Below are 25932 nucleotides of genomic sequence, written 5' to 3'. Positions count from 1 at the left end.
ATGTGCAAATGGCAGTCTGTGCGTATAAATATTTATGTCTCGCACTGTGTTACTTCATAAACAAGTGTGCGATTTTCAAGTCAAACACAAACTTTCAACTCAAATGGACGAACAAATAAAACAAACATCATCAAATAAATCTGTGCGTATGAATTTCAAACTAAAAGTAAGGCCAAGACAAACAATTCTAATGTAATTCAAATCCAATCGTCTTAGGACTGAAATAAAATTGTTAGAATTTTGAAAATAATAAAAAGCTGCCAGAAATATTATATTCTATATTATTTTATATTAACTGCAAAAGTTTCGGGCTTATACATGCTTATACCATGTCCTGCATACATTTAATGTATTTCTTCTTTAAGATTATTTGCCTAAAGAAAGATTTGAATCTGGTTCATGGATTTATATGGCCGATGGAGCTGTGAACAAATTAGTATGCTCTCTGTGAGGTCATTAAAACCAGGAGCCACCCCCTGAAACCGCTTGCTTAAAAACATTTCCTTCGAACAACTGAGCAAAGTGAAATAAGATAAATGAGCCAATTTGACTTGGCGTGCGTGTCCTGGCCACAATAACAAATACCGAAACAACGTAATACGAAATAACGAAATACCAGGACCACCCACAAAAACCATCCAGAGAACCCACACCTGTGCCATTTAATAGGCCAATCCATATGCAGTCAAGTCAAGCGTCGAATAAGGCGGATTCAGTTTGTCAATCACAGCGGGCAAAGCGAATTTTTGAGTGAGATTTATTTTTCTTTTTTTTTTTTGTGCGCTTGGATCTTCAAATTGGTTTTGCGTGTAATAATTGATTTTTGAGAAATGACAAAACTCTGTATCTTTTTTTGCCACATTAAGAAAAAAAGCTTGAAAAAACATACAATTTGAGTTTCGGTTATTTATTAAAAAAACCCGATGGTTAAATGTTGAAATATGTTAATTTTTTGAAATCGTTATACAATTTCCAATCGTGGCATTACAGATTTAAATGTTCTCAAGATTCTTCAGCCAAAGGTAATAGTTAATAAGGTTTTCCCTCACTGTACCATTTTTTTTGGGAATTTTTTTGTCCCATTTTGGCCCAGAATTTTGTGATGCGTGTGTTTTGCTTATTGTTATTCGCCTGTCTGTCGAATAAGCGCGTTCATGTGTGCTGTTGTTGAGCGTTTTCCACCATTTTCCACTGCCATTTTCCACCTAGCGCCGTCTGCTGAAATAAACACAAGAAAGAATTCAACTCAACTCGACTCGAGTCGAGTCGACTCAAAAAGCCATTAAGGCGTCGAAGTCAATGCACTCGAATGATGGGGGCCAGCTTTTCTTCAGGGGCCAAGTGGCCGGGGATAGCTTCGCTGGATATATTTATTGACATTTAAATGGACTTGCAGCGCAGGTATATAGTATGCTATAAAATTGAAAGATTTCCAGACATTTTTGCCTTTTGCTTTTCGCTTTTCGATGCCTGCTGCCTTCTGTTATTGATCTAATATTTATAGATTAATCAATCATAAAATTAAGCCCTCGAACTGTTGAAGGTACTTTCCCGCTGTGGCACTTGGCCATTTCCGGGGGCCCTTGTTGTTCATAATTAATCGGGGGCCAACGGAGCGTATACTTAATGGGCTCAATCAACACACATTTCGATTTTGCCACCCGCCGATACAATTGAAAATGCCGCTGCTGATCGGCGATAAGAGTGTTTCAGCAAGCAGCGCTTAAATGGAACCCACTTAAGTCCATCGCCCCCGTATTGTCAAACTAATTATGAAGGTCCTTGGACCGCAGCATCCTTGTAACTTCGCTGCCCCATCCTCCGAATCTTCGAACCCCCCGCCAAGCCAAATCGCTCAAGTACATCGCTTCCATCAACACCTCTTCGCCGGGCGGAGAACTCCATCTTTATTGTGGCATAACATTTTCGTTTGTCGATTTGTTGAGGCCCAAAAGCACCACTAAAACAAATACCTACTAAGAATATAGCCATGGATACAATTTCTGAAAAAGAAAACGACAAAATCTAATTCATTTAAATCGCTTAAGATCTTAAATAAAATCTTTTGTGACTTTAATTCATTCAAGAAACCTTGTGGAAGTGTGCAATAGTATTTTGCACATATAATTGTTAGATAATTTTGCAAGTGATAATTTTTATCATAAGAGCAATTTTAAAGTTTTGTCGCATCATAAATAGTATATTATTACTTTATCTTCTATACATTTAAATGGTGAATCCTTCTCAAAAAGTAGTCAAAATAAAAATAATGTATTTTTGACAGCTCTTATTTAGTCTAATTAATTTCTTTCCCTTGATTATAAGTTTCGAAAAAATAATCCTTTATTTAGGCAGTGTAGGTGGAACCACTCGTGCGCTGGGAAAGGCAATGGTTTGTGTATTGTGTGTATATCTTATCTTTTGGCAGTCAGGCAGGCATTTTATCTAAACCAGAAACTCGAGTGCTCAATGGAAGTGGGAAGGCTACGATTCGGGTTACGGGTTACGGGCTATGGACTATGGGCTATGGACTATGGGCTATGGACTATGGGGATGTGGGTGACACATGTAACCTATTCTCCGACTCGAACTCTAGATTTTAGTTGCTGGAAACAAAACAAAACTCGCGCAACTTGGGAGGAAAATCGAGTGGAGTGGGGGAAATTGTGGATGGGGATTTTGTTAACCTTCCCGTAGTAAAGTGGCTTCCAGCTGGGGGATAAAGTGGTATTGGGCCAATATTTGCCCCAGGCAAATATGAAAACACGGTTCGACTAATTACGCGCTTTAACCCTCGAATAAAAATAAAATAGTAGCTGACAAAAATTCAGCCGTGAATGGCCCAAAAATATCGTAGTGACTCATTGAATCCGTCGGGGCTTAGGTCATAATAACAGCCCATGCGATTCGGGTTCATTTTCAATCACACTTTGCTTAATAAGCAGTTAATAAACGTGCTTAAAAATAATTTATTTTAATATATGGTAATTAGGTTTGTGTGTAAACAGAGTGTGAGGCTTTGAGCAAATTAACTTGATGTTTTACTGTATTATTCTTATTGGTAACTAGTAAAAATATTCGAGTATTTTTATAGATTGATGGAAACAAAGAAACGGATTCTGGAGTTAACTAACAACTAGTAGAAAGTAAAGTTCTTAAGGGTTCTTGGTTTTACTGATAAAGTACTAACTAATGCAGTTTTGAAAAAAATTTCTAAATTTAGACCCAACTAAATGACAATTCCGAGGGAATTCAGGCGACAAAATGATAGGATATTCGGGGCCTGAAATCAATTACAGAATCATCAGTCAGTGCGATAATGAATCCTTTCCGTGCTGTCAAGATGAACAGCCATTAGCTGCGAATTCAGTTGATAAATGCCAGTTTCGCCTCAATTAAAATCATTTTTACACCTGTTTCGCAGATTTGCTTTGACTGCAAATTGAAAAACGAGTGTGACAGGGAACAAATTAAAATGCGTGGGCCCAACGGCAGTGTCAAATCGTAAGTAAGAGAGTGAATTTCCTGTGACAGCAACTGCAGTGATGCGGAAAAAAGAAATCAGATCTCTAATGGCTGGAAAACCATATAGATATGGATTTGAGATGTGGATGTGTCTATACTGCCAACTGCATTTCACAGCGTAATGAGAAGAACATAACGTGTGCTGTCTAAAACCCCTGAAAATTTCGTAGGAACTCGTGTAATTATGAAATGTTATGCTGTCAGTTCCAGACAATACCTAGCTGCCATCGTGATGCATAAATTGAAAGGAACCGCAGCCAAAGTCCAATTAATTGGTTAACCACTTGGCCAGTCCGCGAATCAATATTTATTACAATAAAATAACTCAATCAAGGCCCAATTACATGGGCATGTGTGGCTACCGTTCACAAACAAGCCTCGAATGTTAGTCGAAACTAACATTTTTGAGTGAGAACTTTTGACAGGCACTTGCAGAAAATTCGATTAAAATCTGTGCATCGGTTGATTTGGCCAGATTCAGCGTATTATTTACGGCCCATTGTTTATTTTGTTTATGCCAAGTCCGCCTCGCAATCCTCGCAGGCCTCTCCCAATTTTAATTGGGGCCTATTCAAATTCCACTGGCCACCTACCTACCTTTTCGCCATTTACAATTCTGCCTGCCCAAAATTGATGTTTTGGTCGATGGGTGGGGGTGGGGGTGGGGGGTGCGAGGACTTCACAAAAGCGTTTAAACTAATCAACAAGAGCATTTTGGCTGGTGGCCTGCCATCTGAATTAAATATGAGTGTGGGAGTATGAAATGCGCACAAAGACAGCCTAATGGAGGACAGGTTTTTCCTTGTTTTATACCCTTGCATGGGGCATATATACATTTTCGACAGCTTAAAAGCTATCTTCTTATCATATGTGTACGCAGATCAAGTTTGATTGGACATCTATATCCTATAGCGTGCTATAATAGTTGTTTTCAAAAACTTATGGGTATATCTCTTTGTTTTTGGTCTAATCCTCATGGGTTTTATTCTGTTAGGAAGCCATTTCTTAAGTTGACATTCATATAACCCTATGCTTATACACAGTATATTCGCTTAGTGTACGCTGATGACTATAAAATAGTGATCCAGCCAAACTCACTCATTTTCTTAAAGTAGGGTATTAAAACGTCACCTTGCCAAAGTTAGCTTCTACTCTCGTTTTTTCCTACTCTTACATTATCTTTTTTGTGGCTAAGCTCCTTTCCTTGGGACTCCATTTGCAGCTTCAGTTCGCTGGCACACACGGGCAATATCGATTTAATGTAATTAAGGTAGAGCAGCACTATAATAAAAATGTGTCGCCAGGCAGCACGCACCCAGATACATCAGCCAACATACTTAACCGCCTTGTCCACGTCTTTCGACCTCCTCTCCGACTTGCCTCGTCCTGCGGCACCCGAATAAAAATCAATAATTAAAGTTACTTTCTCCCAGCCAGTTGATATTGTGTCTGGCTTAGCGCTTAAAGCTTAAAAAATAGGAAAAAACAAAGTCAAGTCGAGTGAGTGGCCTTTTTTTTACATTTCGAAATTATAGTTCTCGTTTGAAAAAGTTCAGAACTCCTGAGACAGTATGTTTTTTTGGCACTTTCGAAACTAAATTCTTTTGACATGTTGCTTCTTTATATTTTTAAGAAAGTACAAATGCGCAGTACGAACTATACACTTATTAAAAACTTATGAAAAGTTTAATGTTCTGTTTTCTTTTACCTGCAAAAAGTGCTAAAAATTGCATTTTAATATGATAAGCTGAAAGACATTTCAGTTGCCCTCAAAAATTATGCCAATCAAGCATTCTTTTTGTAAGAATTTGATTTCTTATAATTTAGCAAATTATTAATTCAATAATGGTTTCAAAGTCTGAAATTCCCAAGAAAATTGCTGGATAGCCGCCTTTCACCTGTGCTAACACTATCAGATTCGCCAAATGAAATTGACAAATTACAAGCCATTCATCTCGTGTTGTAAATACTTGTAATTGGCAATAATATTTCTCTGCTCTGGCATGTGTACATGTTTTGTAAATTATCAAATTTTAGGATAATAATCAGTTTGCATTCAAATGCCAATGTTAAGTGCGGAAATATGTTTTTGGCAAGATAGGCAAACAAAGGGAGTGTGGGTGATTGTCAGATGGCCAAAAATGATGACCAACAGCGGTACAGTGGGCGATAAATCATAGTTCGCAAATCCCTTTAGTCCTTCAATATCCGATTAATACGATTTTAAGTCACTGTACTCGTGGAAAAGCAAAGAAAAACCCGTAGGCGTCGCATTGGTCTAGTTTAATGGTGATTAATGACCCAATTTTTGACAGGGACAGCAGAAGCGAGTGAAAAACAAGCTAAAGTAAAAGTGTAATAATGTTTAATGTCTGTCATGCAAAGTAATAATATAAAATCATTTGTGGACCAAAAGCAACCAATCAAAAAGCGGACTAATGGATGCGACTCCCATTTGAGATACATATTTTATCCCTCATATACATTATATATTAAATGACTTTAGCTCGAGCTGACTGCAATCTGTGTCTCAGCATAAGATATCAGGTTTATCCAATATTATGTTACTTTAAAGCCATTCCAACGTTTTTATTAACTATTCAATTTAAAAAAAATTCAACAGCTATCAAAGATTCCGGCAAGGAAAATTCTTTGTTTTACTTTGTTTTAAATTGTTTTAAATTTAAAATCCCTTGAAATGCATTGGAATCCTCTGGCAATGTCTTGAAATAAAAAACCAATTAAAATGTAACTTTAATATTTGCCACACCCTCCAAATCAACTGCACTTTTTGACTGTTAAAAGTCCATTTACTTTGTTTTATTATTTTTGTTTGGTGCACTGAAGTCGGCAGTGTTCAGTTGGTAGGCCCTCAAGGGCTGGATCATTTGCATGAACCGTTTCCGGATGCTGTCGCTGGTCCTTCTGGCTTTTCCCAGTGTCACTGTCCCGGGCTCAACGCACTTGGTGGATCAAAACAGCAGCAGGAAGGCAGCCATCTGCCGCATCCTTGGCTTCGTCCTGGCTTCGTCCTGGCAATGGCACAATGCGAAGCACCTGCAGGCGCATTGCGGCTAAGTTGATTTTTAAGGAGCGAGGCCTGGTAGCCACATTTCCATTGCTAAACCCCACTTTTCCTACCTCAAAAGGAAGGCGTCCAGGCATGCTGTCGGCATCCTTCGGCTGCCATCTTTTACACAATGACAAAAAGGGCTTTGAGTGAAGTGGGCGCAGCCTCTAACTCTGTAAGTCTATTAAAATTATTATTATAAATAATATCCAATCAACTTGCAACCACAATTGGAATCGTAATCCCCAAGAAATGATTGTTAAAGAAATTCTAACATAGGTCCAAAAGACATTTATTTAGTTTTAAAGTCTTGTCCAAACTGAAACCATTGCATTTATAATTTTTAAAAAATACATTTTTCAAGAGTATGTAAGATATGTATGATAAAATGTATTTTGATTAGTTCTTTGAACTGAATGTTTTTGGAATCACATCAAAAATTAAAAATCTCACAAAAGCCAATTGGTTTTCTCAGTGTACGCTGAGGAAAATTGCACGAAATTGTTGCGTGCAATAAAAGTAAGCCGTGAGTCGGAGCTAAAATGCAACGTGGCTGATGTTGTTGGTATTTAAATGCCGATGGGTGGTTGTGGGTGGTGGTGGCGGTGGTGGCAAGAGAGGAAGTGGGTGGCAAACAGTACAAATGAAGTGGCACGCCAGCATGACAGTCGCTTGAAATGTTTCACCTACCTTCTGCACCACTCCGCTCCCTCGATATTCCCCCAGCAGTGGCCTCTTCAACTGCCTCACTTTATTATGTGAAAATAATTTTAATTAAAAATATTCTGAGCTTCCGAAATGAGCGTCTGTGGCAGTAAGGAATTAAAAAAAAAAAAAAACACCCTTTAACTCCTACAGTTTTGAATAGTTTCCTGTAATGATTCAACAGAATTTCTAAGAATTTGTTCATTATCCCTAACGTTATTAATGCTACTTTTTTTCTATTTTTAAAATTTCTTGAAAGCAAAACCAAAGCTAATTCCCATTTTTTCCATAAGTGAAAAACATCTCCTCCCACTCGTTGACCTTTGTTACATCAAAATCTCTACCAGATAAACCCATTATCTCTGGGATATCTTGAAGGTGGCCAATAAATACAATTTCGCATTTGGCATAGAAATCGGCGGCGGGAACGTGGCGATAATGATCCGTCCAGCCAAGTTGACAGTGATGAAGCCCTCGGCTGACAGCTCTTGGCTTTTGGATGGGGCACCAATGCCCTGACAGATGCCTGACAACTGATTACACACCCCACTTATCACCCCTTCGACTTTGGCTCTGGATGGGGGGCATATAGTAAAGGTGGCACCCTCCATTCCCAGCCAGGTTCCCCCATCGACACCCATCCGCCATCCGCCATCCCGATGGAAGGGAATACATTTTACAATCAACACTTTGGCTGCTTTTGTGTTCGCCGTCGCTCTTTTGGATTATTCAATGTGCTCGGCAGTCAATCAGCCGTGTCTGGAATGCATTAAGATGGTAGAAAAAAATGCCTTTGGGGGAATGGTATCGGTATCGGTATCCATTGGTATCCATTGCAGTCTGATCCGATCGGTCAGTGTGCGCCGTGATTTATCGCAATGGGGTTCCCCGGATTCTTTGTAGCTTCCTTGCACTCGGGTTTTTCCATTGTTCCATTGTGTTTAACATTTTATCCCTTCAATGCAGTTCTCCTTTGACTTTCAACCTGGTTTTATTTTGTTTGGCATTCATTTTCACTTAGCAAGCAGCAGGTTTTCGCCAAACAATTGCACAACAGGTGGAAACAATTCCTTGTAAATGTACATTGAAATTAAAATAGGCCGAAAATAACCTTGCTGCTGTTTCAAAAATTAAATGTTCATTATTTCGATTACGATGCTTAAGAACTATAAATCTAGGGCGATTTTCCGATACAGTTTCCTATCACTCCTGTGGCAGCTATATGTGATATATGTAAAGAAACAACAAAGTAGTAATTTTATTTCCTCTGTGAGCCATATGATATAGGGCATAATGAGTTTAATGAGGAAATTAATATCAAAAGCTGTAATTATTGGCATATTTATTTGCATTTTGGTAAATGAATTCTTAATGAAATGTTGGGCACTCAAAACTTGAATGCATAACTTAATTCAATGTTTTACCTTATTTATTGGGAATTATAATATATAGATTCAATATCACATTTTTGGCTTGGTAGTTTTGAATATTGGAATAATTTACAAGACACGGATTGTCAGGTTTAATGAAATAGAAACTCAAGTATATATCAAAGGATTGGATATTGTTAATATGCGTTAAAGTTCAATCGTCCAATTAACTCCTGTGAAGCCATTGAAGCTGCATAGCAAATTATCATCCCTCACTGACTTTTCGCATCCCCGTCCATGTGTTCAATTACATCCAAAGGCATCTTAATGCGCCCCATCGAAACCGAAGTGTCTGTAGTGGAATCAATTAATAGCGGCAATGGCCACCAATTAGCGTCTGATTAATTGGAATTGGTTGGCGGGCTGATTGGTAAATGCAAAATGAGGAAAGTGCTTTAAAAGATGCTTCAGGGGGTCAAAGGTTGCAAGTGGGAAAGCACCTATTTACGGTCGATCCTTTCCCATCTTTTAGTCTTTAACAGAGATTCGAGTTAAGTTTGCAATTTATTTTCATTGAACTATGTACCTGTGAATTGAACAGATAAATGAATAATTGTCAATTGATATCTTGAATTTAATGGAGCAAAGGTTAAGCTTGATTTGACCTCTGACATCGGAAGATCCGGTACAAAGTTTTGCGTCCGTTTAAACTATTTTTAGTCCTGGTGACCCACTTGATGCCGTCGGCACATCGCTTTGGGGTCACCATCGGGAAAGGCAGTTTTGCAGCCATCAAACGGAAAGCATCAATAAAATAATACAAATGCGAGTGGCTACTTCCCGGGCCATCGGTGACATTATTATTTCATTTGCCAATTTATTTGGAGTCCATTTGACATCGTTTGCATGTTTTCTGCCACTCAACAATAAAATTATTATTCTCAGGCCAATCGGCAGTACTTAGATACTCCATCAGAAACTCCCATTATAATGGTCCTTACTTGATTTATTGCATTTGATTCTGGGAAATATTCGTTGCCTCCTTTTGTTTATCCTTTGTTAAAAGCAGAAGCATTGTTGGCAAAATTGCACAATGGAAAATATAATTGGGGCTTCGGCAAAATGATTGCAACAAATGTTGTAAATTGCAACAAATAATGGCAATTTAATGGGAACCTTGTCTTTATTTAAGCGCTCGTAGTTGATGTATTAAAACTTAAGCCGTATTTTTATAAAATCAACAATATGAGCAAACCAAAAATATTTCAATAAATGGCCAAATGGTTGTTTAAAAAAATAGCTCATACAACGTGTGGGCAGAGTCAACATAATACTGAACTAATAAACATTCGCATTTATTAAAAACTTATTTTAAATGGAATTTGTGTCAAAGGTTCAGTTGCCGTACCACTGCACTTTTTCAATTTAATATCATGGATGTGTATTTGCTTAAAATGACTTTTTCCTAGCTGCCCACTTGACATTGAACCCATTTCGTAGACTGTTTATTTACTCATCTCGATTGCTGGGCACCAAAAAGTTAACTCCTGCAGTTCGTTTGACTCGCAACTTGAATATTTTTGTATAAAAGATTCGTTGATTGCTCTGTTGGCTGCAGGCCTTCAGTTCTACCTACGAGAAGCATCTGGATTATGTGGGTGGGTTAAGGATATGGCACGGAGTCGCCTTGGATATGACGATGAACCGAGAAATCAGTAGAAGGTGAAAGCCAAAGTTTCACTGCCCGGTGGCTGTTGTCATAAAACTTTATCCCTGTCATTACAAACGCCTTAACAGCTAGATCAACAAGCCGCAAGTGGCCTTTTCCCTGGATAAATATCCACCTCCCAGTTCTCGAGCTCTTTTTCCTAGACGAATGACGAGCAAATGTAAAAAAAAGACACAAATTCATAGAAAAGCTGGGGTATGCGAGGAAGCACTTTAAAAAAATACTTATTATACTATATACTTCAACTACAGGGCTTAAAGTTTATGATAAAAAAATGCAATTAACTTAATTGCAAAAGCATGATGTTTTACATGAACAACTCATTGAATTAATGAAGGATATTCCAATCTTAATAGTTTAAAATCAGAGTAGTTATTATTAGACAGAGATAAAATCAATTTAATATTCAAGTAGACAAAAATTTTTGGATTATACCAAAACCCAATAATCAGAAAAATATTTTTATAAAATATATAATTAAAGACAATTTAGATTTTGTTTTCCATTCGATTTTTTCTTGTGTAGAATGGAGGGAATGTGTGCGTAGAGCTGTTTGTTCTTTTCTGTTATTCTTTTTCTTCTCCATAATTTTTTGCCTGCTTTTCTCTTTCGGGGGATATGAAAAGGCGGCGGGAAGAGGTTTTGCTTAAACATTTATAAGGCTCGGGCCCTGCTGTCTGCTCCCTTTGCCCCATTCATTCATTTCATTCATTTCGATGGAGCCCATTCATTTTCCCCGCACTTTCCCCCACACTTTCACCCACTTTGTCCACTTTCTCGTCATGCGTTGTAGTTGTGCAAATCCAATTTCATGCGCCCTTTTATTTATTTCTGGTTCCTTTTGGCCAGTTTTATGTTTTGTGTTAGTTTGTTGCCCAGCGCAACGTCCACTGTCCACTGTCCAATGTCCAAGTACCACTCCACGTCCAGTGCCTTTTTTTTCGTCCATCCACTCGAAGACATTCCTTTGCGACCTCTCGATTTTGGGTCAGTTTGGTATAAATTATCAGCTACAGATGGGTTCGTTCCTTCAAGAAATTCGCATACTTTCGCGACCTATGCAAACAATCAGCAAAAAGTTTCGATACGAAAATGAGAAATACTGCGGGGAGTGAGTTGAAAAAATTGGGTGAAGTTTTCTTGGGTTTGGGGATGGCCAAAAGTCAAGTGATCCCTGTGGAATTGACAACAGTACCAAAAAATCAACTATACTCGTTTTAAATCACAGAAAATTTCCAACAAATTTGTTATGAAAAAAATCTACAAATTATTTGTAAACTTTAATCATAGCTTTCAAATGGCTTTGATCAAATTTAAAACAAGTAAGATTTTCGTCTTAAAGTGTCCAGTATTTCGGAGTGTCCTGTATTTTGGAGTGTCCTGTATTAATATTTTATTGTAACATAATATGTCAACAAGTCTATTTTATTTTACTTCTCCAGAGAAGATCCTTAAAATTTTGATTTGACTTTAGCTTTTATTTTAGTCTATTTAAGTTTATTTAAGCTGAAACTTTTATAGGTATTTTAGCAGTGGAAAAATTAAAATAAAATAGACAAACCTCTAGTGTTGTGCACACACACTCGCAATTCTCAAGTGCTGGGAAATGGTTGGGAAGTCAGAAGTAAAAAACTGAAAGAGCGGTGGTTTATTTGCCACTAGAATTGATTGACAAACCGTGAAATTATAAAGGGGAATGGGTATTCGAGGAATTGCAGTTGAGTATGTCAATGAACTTTTTTAATAGTTTGCTTTTATTGGGCACAGTTATAAATTCACAATGCGGATGGGCTGGAATTTTAATACAATTTTTCTTTATATAGTTCTTGATATTTCCCAGGCATAAAATCCGGAAAAAATAAGTGTTTTTCATACTTGAGATCTTGTCATAAAGTTTTTTACTCTTTTAATAACCAAAACTCATTTGTGTCAAAATGCTGTCTCAATCGTTTTTATTCGCTAGCTAATGATTGTGATGTGACTATTCAATTCCAATTAATATGCTAGCCACCGAATGCTGCATTTGCATTGACCTTAGTCAAAGGTCTTCACATTCCCGCAAGACCCGCAACCACCTCATTTCGGCCCTGAATCTGGCAGGTACTTAACCTCCAAAAAGCGACCGCTGCAACATCTTGGCCCCACCTTTGCCATCGTTTCATATGACTGCCCTTGTTCTAGGAGCCCTCAATTGGCTCACATCACACGCCGTTCCCCTCCCACTTTCTTCAGCCCATCTTCCGCCCCCTTCCTCCTTTCCTCCCTTCCTCACCCCTCATTCACCTCTCTCGCGCCGCAGGCTGTGGTTCATTTGGCGTTTTGTAGCATACCTATTTGGGCAGGCCATAAATTCATACACATAGGCATACAGCTGCGGTTAAATCCGTACTACACAGGATTTTAAGATATTTTTATTTCTCTCCAGCGAATAACAGAAGCTTACATTGATTATATAAAACCAGAAACAGGTTTCTTACTGTCAAAATTTATCGGATAGATAAAGTTGCTGCTTAGAAAAGCGTTAATGTGAGAGCTAACTTTAACCTTTTTTTTCGGCTCGACAAAATGATAGCTGATATAAGAAGTTAGATCAAAAAGATTCAATCAAAGCAACCCTTTGTTTGAGCTTCAATTCTATGGTTAACAGCACTTGTTCAAATAAATCACCGATGTCGAGAAAACCGATTTGCTTTTACGACAAGTTTATCTGGTCGTTAACTTTTTCGGGCAGATAGTTAGTTGTCTAGGACTTTGAAAAGGACACCAAAAACCGACCCTTAGTGCTGTTAGTATAAAAGACCATTGTAAAGTTTTAAAGTAACTTCAATAACATTTTTAAACAGTATTTTGCTTAACAAATATACATTTTTGTTATGCAGTAGCAAGATAATATCTCAAATTATTATTTAAATACAGTTTTCACTTCATTTAAATTATACAAGCAATGGTATCAAATAACCTTGTCCTTCCAGCATTCTGATTTTTTATACCCTTGCAGAGGGTATTATAATTTTGGTCAAAAGTGTGCAACGCAGTGAAGGAGACATCTCCGACCCTATAAAGTATATATATTCTTGATCAGGATCACCTCCTGAGTTGATATAGCCATGTCCGTCTGTCCGTCTGTCCGTCTGTCCGTCTGTCCGTCTGTCCGTCTGTCCGTCTGTCTGTCCGTCTGTCTGTCCGTCTGTCTGTTTCTACGCGAACTAGTCTCTCAGTTTTAAAGATTTCGAATTGAAACTTTGCACACACCCTTCTTTCCTTTGCACGCAGTATATAAGTCGGAACGGCCGGGATCGGCCGACTATATCCTATAGCTGCCATATAACTGAACGATCGGAAATGCCATAACTTTGGTGTTTGTAAAGTTAGGAAGTTGGGATTTTCTATGGGTTTTGTATTTGGCTAATCAATCCGACATGCCGAATTTCATAAGGATCGGGCGACTATATCCTATAGCTGCCATATAACTGATTGATCGGAAATGCCATAACTTTGGTGTTTGTAAAGTTAGGAAGTTGGCATTTTCTATGGGTGTTATATTTGGCCAGCCAATCCGACCTTCCAAATTTCATAAGGATCGGCCGACTATATCCTATAGCTGCCATATAACTGAACGATTGGAAATGCCATAACTTTTGTGTTTTTAAAGTTAGAAAGTTGGGATTTTTTATGAGTATTAAGAATGCATCATATGAATAATTTTGGAGAATATAATTTACAGAGTATTCTGCAAGGGTATATCAACTTCGGCTCCGCCCGAAGTTAGCTTTCCTTTCTTGTTTATATTAATTAAGGAAATTTGTACATGTGCTTTTAATTAAAACTTGTATCAGTCTTTGCTGCGGTTTGGTTATTATGCTCTACCAATTACATATTTAACTTTTTACAACATTTTACGACTTTTTCCGAGATATGACTAATTGTCATAATTAAAAATACTACAGTGCCAAGTGTCACTACCGTTTTAACCGCAACTGTATGCACAAACAAAAAGCTGGATAGGTGAGTAGGAGGACTGCAATTTCCGACTAAAATTGGGGTTTCGTTACCTTTTTGGCCCAATAAACTCTTGTAGCCATGTTCTCGTGCCTTCAACTCCACATTCATTTAATATATAAGCGACTGAATAAACCATAAGACAGAGAATAATATGTTGCTGCTAGCCTTCTACTAAAAGTCTTCTCCTTCGTTTGGGCGAATTTACATTTGGCTTGCTAATTAAAAAGGCAGCAGGGATATGCGATCCTGGGATTCTAGGCCATGGAGGCAGGACGGCGGTGCATCTAAGGTATGCTCATATATTTTTCTGAAACGCTGTCCTTGTTTCCGTACAATCATCTGGGGACACTAAACGCTTTTGCAAAACGACCAAACCTATCCCCTTATCACAGTATTTTTTACACAGAGAAATAGGAACAGAAATATTATTCTACAATTTGTTCATGTAATTTTCATATGAAAAATCACGTATACTCCAATAATTGATAATTTGTTTGAGATTATATGGATTAATTTTGTATTTTGATATCAAAAATTCGTAATGAGAGGATAGTTTTGATAATTGTCGGACTAGTTTGTTTAACATTTTTTACAAAAGGTTATAGTTTTTAACACTTCTCTAAAGCCGTAAACGCGTTCATATGCTAGGCTTAACATATGTTGTAACAAGGCCACAAATTTCTCTCTGTGTACCCACATACGCTCCCCCAAGAGCCATTCACTGTGTCCGCAACTTTTTAATAAGCCCGACGCGAGAGTCTGGGCCAGGTTCCCACTTGACATGGTTGAGCTGGGGACTTGACGAAAGAGGCTAACTTTTTTCTCGTTGTTTTACAGCCACGAATGTTTCAGTAAAAAAAAGGAGGGAGAGTGAGATAGCAAAGGAGAAAGAGAGAGAAAGAGGACGGTTTCCGCCAACGCCTCGCAAAACGCCGGAGGGGAGTTTTTATTTTTTAAGGGGGCTTCTGGACCCCCCAATCCGCTAAAACTTTTCCCACTGCAAATTAGCAGCAAATTCGAGCTGCAGTGGAAAATTAGAGGGCATTATGGATATTAGTTATTATAGCCCGGCAGCGGTTAGATCAAACGCTTTTGTAAAGCGGATTAGGTTAGGAAATCCCCTCATTAGGCAACCTTCTCCCCCATACACTCGAAAATGTTTTGCCAACGTGTACAGAGAATACAGTTTTAATGTATATTTTATTTAAGCCAAAGCTTGACGTTTGGTTAAATTCAAATCTTATTCAAATTAATTGCTTAACACTCAAATCAGTTTGTAAATTATGGCAAATGATTTTTACTTTTTGAAATGCAATTTGTTCTAATGTAATTCCGTTCGAGTGTCCTATAATTTGTTGCATTTAATTGTTGAACTCGACCGATGAACTCCATGAGGAACAACATCTTGGGCTTGGCTTTCCCGTCTAGACTGCAATGGGCCCGCCCATAAAGCCAACATGGAATAATGGTCACGCCCAGGAATGCCAGTCAACTGGTTGAGTCACTAAATTGGTTACTCCTCAGTGGATGTCTCTTTATTAAGGGACTCTGCACTGCGTTTACTTGCCTCGTATTAACTTCCAGTGGCTTACTATAACTGATATTTTTTATTTTTACTCAGGTTCTGCATTTACCTTCTTGTCAACAACTTGACATTTTGCCCTCTCAGTTTACTCACATTTTGTACGTTTATATTGTCCTCGAGTTGCGTTTTACATTTCATTATTCTGTTTACCGTGAAGGATGCTCAAAGAATAATGAATTGAGCTCCATTCTATTTATTTTCTCTTCGCAATGTTATTTATTTGTGCAATTCTTTTCTTTTTATAATTTTTTGTGCTATTTAAGGAGTAAGAAAGGTAGTTCTTTTAATATATTTTTTATTTGCCTAGGTTTAAGTAATAATTTATTAAATTTTGACTTTGACTGCTTTTTTGACTCTGAAAAAATGTGTCTAAAATCGGAGACGCGTTGAATTGTGCCAGACGAATTTCGCTAAAGTTGCAAAGTAAAAATATTTCTCGTTTCCTTTTTTTTTTTTGTGTTTGGGTCGCACATCTGCACTTCATTTACATTTACATGCCCGAGGGGGGGAGTATTTTTTTTGTTATACAGAAGTGGCGGTGGGTTTAGTCCATTTGCAGTGCATAAAAGTTGAATAAGTTGTTTGGTGTCCAGTCTGAAAAAACCGCCATTAAAATAATTTTTTTCCCATGTTTTTTTTCGTGTAAGTCTCGAGATGGGGGTATATTTATTTCTTCCGGGGTGTATATATATGTGTTGGAATATGTATGTATGTATATACATTGGAGTGACACCTCGAACGTCAACAACTTTAACATCAGTTTTGCGGGCCGCGGCGGTCTGATAACTTTTCAAATTTAGCCGCTCGGAAAAAGTGTGTGAGGAGGCGCGAGGAGGAAAAGACCAAGATGAGAGGAAAGTTGAATGGGTGATGGCAGACGGGGATGAGGATGAAGGGGTGCCGAAAAGTATGCTAAGTATTTTCACCACCCCCTCCCCCTCCCCACCATTTTCCACCCACTCACTTACCCTTGAGTTGCGCTTGAAAGAAGTTCGCTTTCAATTAAAGTTCAACAACTTAGAAACTTGGGTATTGGCCTTAATCTTAATCACAGCGACCCTATAAAAGGTATGGATGCGATTGCTGAATGAATGTTTGTACAAAGCAAACTGGATTTTTGTGAACTAAACCGGCTTTGCAATTTACATTTTTTTTTTTGGCGACGGCGGCGTATTTGCATTTAAATAAAGAAAATATAAAGCTGTTTCTCTTAAAGAAAGTTTTTTATATGTATTTCAATTTCGCCTATGGGTGGGTCTTAATTATGTGTTTGCCTAGTACAAATTGTCGTTTTCTATAAATACGAATAGGAAATACTTTGTAAAGCCATATTCTGAAATCTTCACTTTTGTAAATGGCATTTGAGTAAAGGAATTTCGTTCAAATATGTTTCCAAGAAAAGCGGAATTTCCCGGCTGTCGTCGTGATGATAATAGTGATGATTATAGGGTTTTTTGGATCTGCAGAGGATGAGCACACCTGAGATTAAAGTTAAAGACTTTTATGTTGCATATCATTTTGTATTATTCTATTTCCGCCTGCCCTCTATCGCTTTCGCTGTCCCTCTCTAACCCACGATGACTGTTCTCTTCTTGCATGTTACTTGGTCTGCATCGACGACGGACCAAAAAAAAAAAAAAAATTAAATGTGTTTTCATAGAAGAAAAAAAAAAGAAAGTGAAAGTGAGAAAAAAAAAAGTAAAGAAGAATAAGGACAGAGAGTTGTAGTGCCATGGATACCAAGTTGGAGGCTCGTGGCCAGTTTCCGGCCTCGTTTCCGGACACGTTTAAGAACTTCTTTGCGATGATGAACGAAGACGAGGATCATGTGGGGCTGTTTGCCAATCTGCTGGAGGATAAGGTAGCCCCTAGCCCCTGAGAGACCCTCCCATTTTCTGGATAAGTTTCCGCCTGCGCGCGCATGTCCTTTAAATTTCATGAGACGATATTATAATTATGTGTTTGTTTCCTTACCACCCCTCCCCCCTTCCCCCTCCACCCGGCACTATTCCAGGTGATTCCGCGCCAGAACAGCCCCGTGCAGCCACAGCGGCAGCGGTACGGCGGCAGCATGCGGAGTCACAGCGGCGGCGACCGCAGCGATCGACGGGATCGATCCGATCGTGCGGATCGGCAGTACTACCAGCAGATCCAGAATCAGCAGCAGCAGCAGCTGCAACCACAGCAGAGTTCCCCACAGGTGAGATATGGCAGGGAACATATATATTTTCATAAGGAATATCACTAAAATCATATTGATTTGAATCCAATTTCATTAAAAAAAGCATATAATAAATATCAAATTAATTTCATTGAAAGCTACTTCTTTTTAAATAATAAAATTATAATTTATTACTAAAGTTTTGTGAGAGGTTTATATACATAATACTCTATTCACTTTCTATCAAAACACGTTCACTTTATTCAATGCATATACCAAGAATGAATAACATTGGGCTTGCTTACAGATTATGTTAAACTTAATGTTAGCTTAACATTAACCATCGATAGTTTATCGGGCGGAAGGTGACCTACTTCAGTTTTTAATACCAATGTTAATATTTTGTAGGTAACAGTTATATTTGCTTTTGTACTTTGGAAAATATAATTTAAGTTCTTTGCTTAAATAGAAATAGAGGTAAATAACCAGTTTTAATTCTTAAATTGGTACTTTTACAATCTGAGGTTGCCGCGAACATTTATTTTTAGCTATTTATCACAGCTTTATATCCGTTTTTTAGTAGGTAATATTTTAAAGCTACTTATAACTATTATCTATATTAAGCTTATAATTATTTTGCCATTATCTCTTTTGCAGCAACGCGCTTTTCAGCCGCGCACCCGCAGTGGCAGTGGCAGCAGCATTGACCTCTATGCCAACCGAAATGTAAGTTTCACAATCAACCCCGCAAACCGGGTCGGTTCGCTGCGAAGGAACCGGTCGCGAGGATCGCTGACCCTGAGCAGCAATGGGCTGAACGCCCTGGGGCTGGGACCCGTGACCCTCGCGCCCAACGTCAGCTCCAGCAGCAGCGGCAGTGTCCTGGACCTGACCCTGCCGGATGCCCATGTTGCTGGTGGGACAGGTGGTGGTCCGGGGGGTGCTGGTCCAGGAGGTGCTGCAGCAGGTGGTGGAGCAGGTGGAGGAGCTGGTTGTGGAGCTGGTGGTGGCGCTGGTGGTGGAGCTGGTGGTGGAGCTGGCGGTGGGGCAGGTGTTGGTGGCGCTGGTGGGATAGCCAGTGGTGGTGGTGGTGGAGCAGGTGTGGCAGCTGGTGGGGCAGCTGGTGGTGGAGCAGGTGTTGGCGCAGGTGGTGGCGGACAGAATATGTACGCACCACCTTCGAAAACGCACCTGAAGCCGGCCTTGAAACAGCCCAAACCGCCGGCGGAGCATTGCTGTGAGCTCTTCTTGGGCGACGATGATCACTTCAAGTTCTGTTGTCTTCATCATGATCATTCCACCGAGGGCCTGCAGAATCTACAGCAGCAGCTAAAGCAGCAGCAAAAAACCAATCCCGGCCAGAAACACGTGACCTTGGCCTGTTGCGAGTGCGTTTATGGCAGTGGCAAGGTGCCTCGATCGGGTCCCGATGGCGAGGACAATTGTGGGGCGACCTACCCGAAGGGATATGCACTCGGCGGCTGTGCGGTAACGCCAGCACTTAAGGTCCAATTGGACAATTCGAGCACCATCACATCCGCCGAATTGGCAGCCTCGAAGAACAAGGATCTGCAGGAGCGACAGGAGCGGCAGGAGAAACGCGGATCGGTCATACTCGAAAGAGCCTTCGATTTCGGTGAGTTTTTACAACAAACTTTAACTTCAGATGATATTGAGTAGCAATGCCTTTTGATCCAAGCTTTGAAATCACAAAGATTATGAATCAAGATAAATTTTAGAGTTCTTAAATACCTATTACTATTTATATTAAAAATGATAATTTTGTACAACAAAAATCTTCATTTAGAGTTAAAAAATATTTAAAATATATTATTTTAAATAAATGCATGGGAAGATAGAAAAGTGCCCTACCCGAACTTATCTTGAGTGCGGCTAAGCATGCTGAACTACATTTTAAAAGAAAACTACTTTAGATTCACATAACTTTCTCCTGATTAAGTATCCGCCCTGTGGCTTCTTATCACTTGACAGTGTTGTAAAGCGCAATTAAAAGCACACGCAATGCGGATTTTTCCGCAGCGGAAAACTGAAATCTCGGCCATCTAGCTTATCGCTCCGGAAATGCAGGCTCTGCAGGGGCTGGCGCTTGATTAGGGAATTAGTCATCTAGTAACTGGGCAGCAAAGGGGACCACAAAGGGGTGCACTTTTTCCCAGGGTGGAGCAGGAGAAGGAGGAGGAGGAGCTGCCACGAAGTGTGTCGGAAGTGCGTGCCATGGGTGGTGACCCCAATTGCAGAATGGGCTGACTGTTTGCATGCTGCACGGCCATCGCCTGGCAGGTTAATTAAGACTCCCGCCTGGCACTGTTTTCCGGGCACAAAGTGACACTTTACGGCCATAATGACATGGGGCACACTCCGGTCTCCAGACTCCATACTCCATACTCCATACTCCAGACTCTAGACTCCCAACTACCGACTCCAGATTCCAGATTCCGACTAACGAGGCCGCAGTCACCTGTCGGATTTTGTGGCTGCCACGTTGATGCAATTGCGGCCGTTTTGTGGCACCTGACAACAAGCCAAGACACAAGTCCTGCGCAGCCAAGTCCTTCTCGTCCTGTTCGAAGCACTTAGCACCGGACACCCATTACACTGGCTTACAGATGTTGACTTTCTCGAGACCCAAACTTTAGCCATTGCAAACCAATAGTGTTTGTGATTTAAGTCTTTAATAATCTCCAATAACAATATTCTGTTATATGTTGACCATTTCTATGTCAACTATTTCCTAGTATCCGATAGCTGAAAGGTGTTCTTCTTAAACTTAACTTCTTAAAATCTATTTTCGATAAGTTGAGGCAAAGGTTCTAGAAGTATTTAGTTACCGATTTTGTTTCCTGAAAACTAGTGTTATTAAACTAAACCGCTTGCTTAGAAGGCAATGACTAAAAATGATAGTAAACGTTGGTCAAGTCGACCTTCTTTGTAGACAGCTTTTTAACTTAATTCGATTGGGAATCAGCTTAGAGCATTAGCTTTCGTAACTTGACTTTAAGAGATGATTCAATTTAAGCCGAAAATTGTGTTAAAAAACTTGTTGTGTCTGTTAAACTAATTTGCTTAAAAGAGTTTTAGTGTGCTGTTCCAGTCAGCTGTATAAGAATTAAAGATTAGGAAGGATATGGGATAAAATCGCCTTCAGAATGGGCTTTAAATTCGGTTTAAATAATAAAACGGAAAAGTCAAGGCCGCACCAAAGAGCCAACAAAAACGAGCCGGAAGGGAGCCCAAAACGAAAATTAAACATCAACTTAAAAAGTGGCAAATGAAGAGTATAAAGCGAAAAAGGTCCGACATTTACCCGCTGTTTGTCCTGAATCCTTTTTCATTTTGGCCAACAAAAAAGGAGGCGGGTGACATTGACGGGTTACATGGATAATCGGGGTGTTCTGTTTTTTTTTTTTTTTTGGGGCGGACCATCGTCAGGTGAAAGGATTCCAACTTAAAGATACTTTCTGCCTTTATTCACTTAATTGCATTTGGTAAACTGTTGAATGGAGCCGCTCGATAAAAGGACCGGCGACTCATTTCTATAATGGATGGCCCTTCATGGTGATTAATTCGACTGAATGCGGCTGTGTAAATGTTTGAAGCGAAAAGAGCATCAGACATTATGATTCATCGGCGGGATCCACGGAATTACTTCTTGGAATCATGCCCTCAAATGAACAAAAACAAGGGACAAATGCCCCACAATGGCAAACTCATAATTAAATGATTGAACTGCAAGTGATACTTTTGTCTTCAACAAGTCCCATTTAATAGACTCTTAGCTACTGTTCGTGAAAATTTAAATGCGGCAGGCAGCGTAATAAAATTTCTAAGCTCTGTTCGGCGAATAATGTGCCACACGCTAATTAAGAGAAAGCACCCAGAAAGTTTCCTAGACAAACTCGGTGCCATGAAATTTAATCATAAATATGTTGAAAACAATTTTTATGGCCACCCATTGGACATGGCTGAACATTCGGGGGTATGCATTCCCCGGAGAAAATTCAAAAATAATGAGGATGTAGATTGGTAAGGAAATTGTGCATTTTAAAACGTTTCGAATATAACACAAAAGTATGTTAGTCAAGAATTTATATTTTTTCGTTATGCACTAGAAGATTTTCATAAGCTTTTGATTTATTTATATTGAATAACAGCTTTGATTTAATTAAAATATTTTTGTCCTTTTTTTAACTTTGCTTTAGCGTGTTTTTCAATTATTGTGTTGGTTGAATGTTTTTTTTGTAAATTTAGAATCTTTACAAAAATATGCTTGAATATTGGCCTGTTGTCAAGATGTTTTCCCAAAAGTGTCACGGTTTAACATCTCTTCAAATCGCCACTTTTGAGTGACAGGATTCGCCTAAAACCAACATAATTATTTATTGGGTATCTATAAGGTCGAGTCAGTTGGCCTGTCATATGTGGCCATATTTTTAGCGATGCTCCGGGTCTAACCGACAATTTTTATGGCGCCAACCGACGCACAAAGAGCTAAAGTTTATTAAATTTTTTTTCTTTTAGCCCAACAAAAGGAAACAGCAAAGAAAACTTAAGCTGGGCTATAAACATGTAAACAGAAAAGCAAGCACATACATACACACGTACAAAGTCGTTAGGAAATGTCTCGGAAAAAGTTTTCTTTTTGGGTTCTGGCAAAACATTTTCATATTTGACTTCAACTTGGGGAACATAATTCCTGGGAAAGACACACACAAAGAGGGCGATATATAGACACCCAGGTGCAGGTGGCCCAGGTGTCCCATCCCGTCACTTCCACATTTTTGTGTTTTTTTCACAGAGATAAGGTTGAAAAGTGAAGAGAATGTCGGCTAGTCCCTCCGGAACTGGCCACATTAGTTTGGCCCACAAGGTTGCGGTTTTATTTTCTGGCAACTGGACGTTGGAAAACCCAATTAACAATCTAGTTGACGAATTTCGTTTTGATGTGCTGAGATTATAGTAGCCTAATATTTATGATTTGAAGTCCAAAATATTTGATAATCATAGTTCAACTTAAGCACAATAAATAATTAAACAATAAACAATCAATTTTTGACTGCAGACAACCAACAAGTATATCAGATTATAGTTTGATTTTATTTGCAAAATATTGTCCAATGCGAAGGTTATTGGGTCCTGAAATTTACCTTTGACAAGATTCCATGAAGCTGCCAGGACATGGATATGCTTGGCTTCTCTGGTCTCCTACTGTGATTTCTGTGATTTCTGTTGCACCATTGGTATTTTTACTATTGTGCATATTCAGTATGCGTTCTGAATTGCTGTTCAAATGCTATTGCTTGGAAATCTAAACAAGTGGTCTAACCTGATGACTTGGGCAAACTGCACTGGTACAGGCAATATTTATGAAAAATTGCGCACTCTTGTCCTTTGACAGAAATCCAAGGAATGGCGAACCATGTTCGATTTTATTGGGCTTATTGTTCTTTTGTTGTTCGATTTTTGGAATTTGCGATGAATAAACACAGATTTTCATGGAAGTTTAAAATTGAAGAGAACTGCACTAAAGTAACTGAATACATTTTTGAAAACTTGTTCAAGTTAGAGTACTTATAAATATAAATGGATTTAAACTTTTTTGTATGTTAAGTGGAATGTTTTTTATCTGAAAAGCTTCGCTTGAAGCAATACATATTATTTTTGATGAGGGAATCTGATTTTTTTTAAAATACAAATGGTTTCGATTTCTTTGTAATGAGATGTACCCTTTTATTTTTTACGTTATCCTGATTGCTGCCCGTGGTTCCGGTCCCCGTGCTCAGATGCCAGCTGCGACGAGAGCGACAGCATGAGCAGCGGCACCCACGGTCCAGTGCCCTCGCCCGCTCCCCCACCAGCCGGCCTACAATGTGCTGAAGCCGATCCTCAAGCAGCCGCAGCTGCAGCAGAAGCCGATGTTGCAGCAGCAGCATCAAGGGGCTGCCCACCAGCAACATCAAGGGGTTTCCCACCAGCAACATCAGGTAGTGACCCACCAGCAACATCAAGGAGTGACCCACCAGCAACAAAAACAGGTGACCCATCAGAAACATCAAGGGTTGACATATCAGCAAAATCAACAGGTCACCCATCAGCAGCTTCAACAGATGGCCCAACAGCATCACGGAGTAACCCACCAGCAACATCAAGGGGTTACCTATCAGCAACAGCAACACCAACAGGTGACCCAGCAGCAACTTCATGGAATTGCCTATCAGCAACATCAAGGAATTACCCATCAGCAACATCAAGGAATTACCCATCAGCAGTACCAGCAGCACGAAGATGTGATCCAGCAGCAGTACCAACAGGCTAGCTTGCAGCAACATCAGGGGGCAAGTTACCAGCAACTGCAAGGGGTGAGCCATCAGCAACAGCCTCAGTTGATCCATCAGCAGCCCATGATGCAGGTGCAACTTCCGCCCGCCGTGCATGTGGGGCACCGCCTGTTGCCGACTCCGCCCACCCACAGTGGCTTGGGGGCGTACCACACCCGTGAGACGACCTTGCAACGGGTGCAGCAGCAGAGCGGCTTCTACAACCAAGGCCCCAGCACTTCGGCAGCCGCATACGGTTATGCTCAGTCCATGGAGACGCAGCAGATGCAACAGCAGTTCCAGTACGATCAGGATCTGCAGTTCGAACAACATCAGCCACTTCAGCAGCATCAGCAGCAGCAGCAACATCAGCAGCAGCAGCAGCAGCAGCATCAGCAGCAGCAGCAGCAACATCAGCAGCAGCAGCAACATCAGCAGCAGCAGCAACATCAGCAGCATCAGCAGCAACATCTGCAATTTGAGCGGCGGCAGCAACGTCAACAATTTCAGCCGCTTCAGCAGTATGCGGACGATACTGAGTTGGATTACGACTCGGAGTGGGAAACAGATGAGGAATTGGTCCACCAAGAGGCACCTCCGCTCTCCACCTTCAACGATTTTCTCAACGCGGCCCAGAATCCAACTGGGAGTCGTGTAAGTATCTCTATTTTAACATACAAATAATCTAAAAACACTTTTAATACACTAAAATATTAAAGCAATTTTTAAATATTTTTTAATGCAAAATAAGAGTAAATTATACTTAAAGTAAATTTTACATAAACTTTTATTTAATTACTATTTATAACTATATTTAAAGCTACCAATCTTTCGACAAATTTGGAAAAGGTTGAATTCTAAATGCCAGCATACACTTTAACAACAATTAATTTAACCTTTACCTAAATGTTCATATTTCATTAAATATTTACAGATATGTAAACATTAAGTTTTTTTTCAGCGGCACCTCTAACTCCTTTCTATTTGTCTGTTTATTTTTGATCATATCACCATTCATAGCAGAGTCTGCGGACCCAGAAGTCCCCGATTTTGAACAGACGTCGCGCCTCATCGATAGCTGGAAATTTGTTGCACTCGGACTATACTTACACCCGGAACAGTATCGGCGGAGCTCCAATTGACTCGGATTTTCAGCGCATTTCGCACAGCAGTAGCGCCAGGTAAGAGTTTTTATTATATATATATATATATTAGGGTATGTGCGGTTTGCTTACATTTGAAATAGGTTTTCCTTTAAAATGTTAATAATATAAAAGACGAAAAATTGTATAAGACTTTTCTCAGTTTTCTGTAAAAGACAAAGATGATGATAAAGTAGCAGAAGGCGTCGAGTCATAAACAAGAAAAAATGATAATTAAAAACTTTGCAACAATGCCCGGCAGGTGGGGAGGGGTGAAGAGAAGGGCCACCCTAATTAGGTGACCCCGA

General features: G+C 39.4%; 1 protein-coding gene across 1 annotated transcript in view; it reads left to right on the top strand.

The window, feature by feature from the left end:
* LOC108045354 overlaps positions 1–25932 on the top strand; it is a 54458-nt gene that overhangs the window by 8606 nt on the left and 19920 nt on the right. Inside the window, 7 exon segments of the mRNA XM_017124661.2 lie at positions 17647–17847; positions 18001–18186; positions 18805–19075; positions 19244–19783; positions 23949–24013; positions 24015–25136; positions 25503–25663. Of these exon segments, the coding sequence (XP_016980150.1) occupies positions 17719–17847; positions 18001–18186; positions 18805–19075; positions 19244–19783; positions 23949–24013; positions 24015–25136; positions 25503–25663 (2474 nt within the window). The 5' untranslated portion in view covers positions 17647–17718.

The sequence above is a fragment of the Drosophila rhopaloa genome, unplaced genomic scaffold (genome assembly GCF_018152115.1).
Source record: "Drosophila rhopaloa isolate 14029-0021.01 unplaced genomic scaffold, ASM1815211v1 contig_3, whole genome shotgun sequence".
In the NCBI taxonomy this organism is placed as follows: domain Eukaryota; kingdom Metazoa; phylum Arthropoda; class Insecta; order Diptera; family Drosophilidae; genus Drosophila; species Drosophila rhopaloa.
This window is presented reverse-complemented; position numbering and strand designations above follow the sequence as displayed.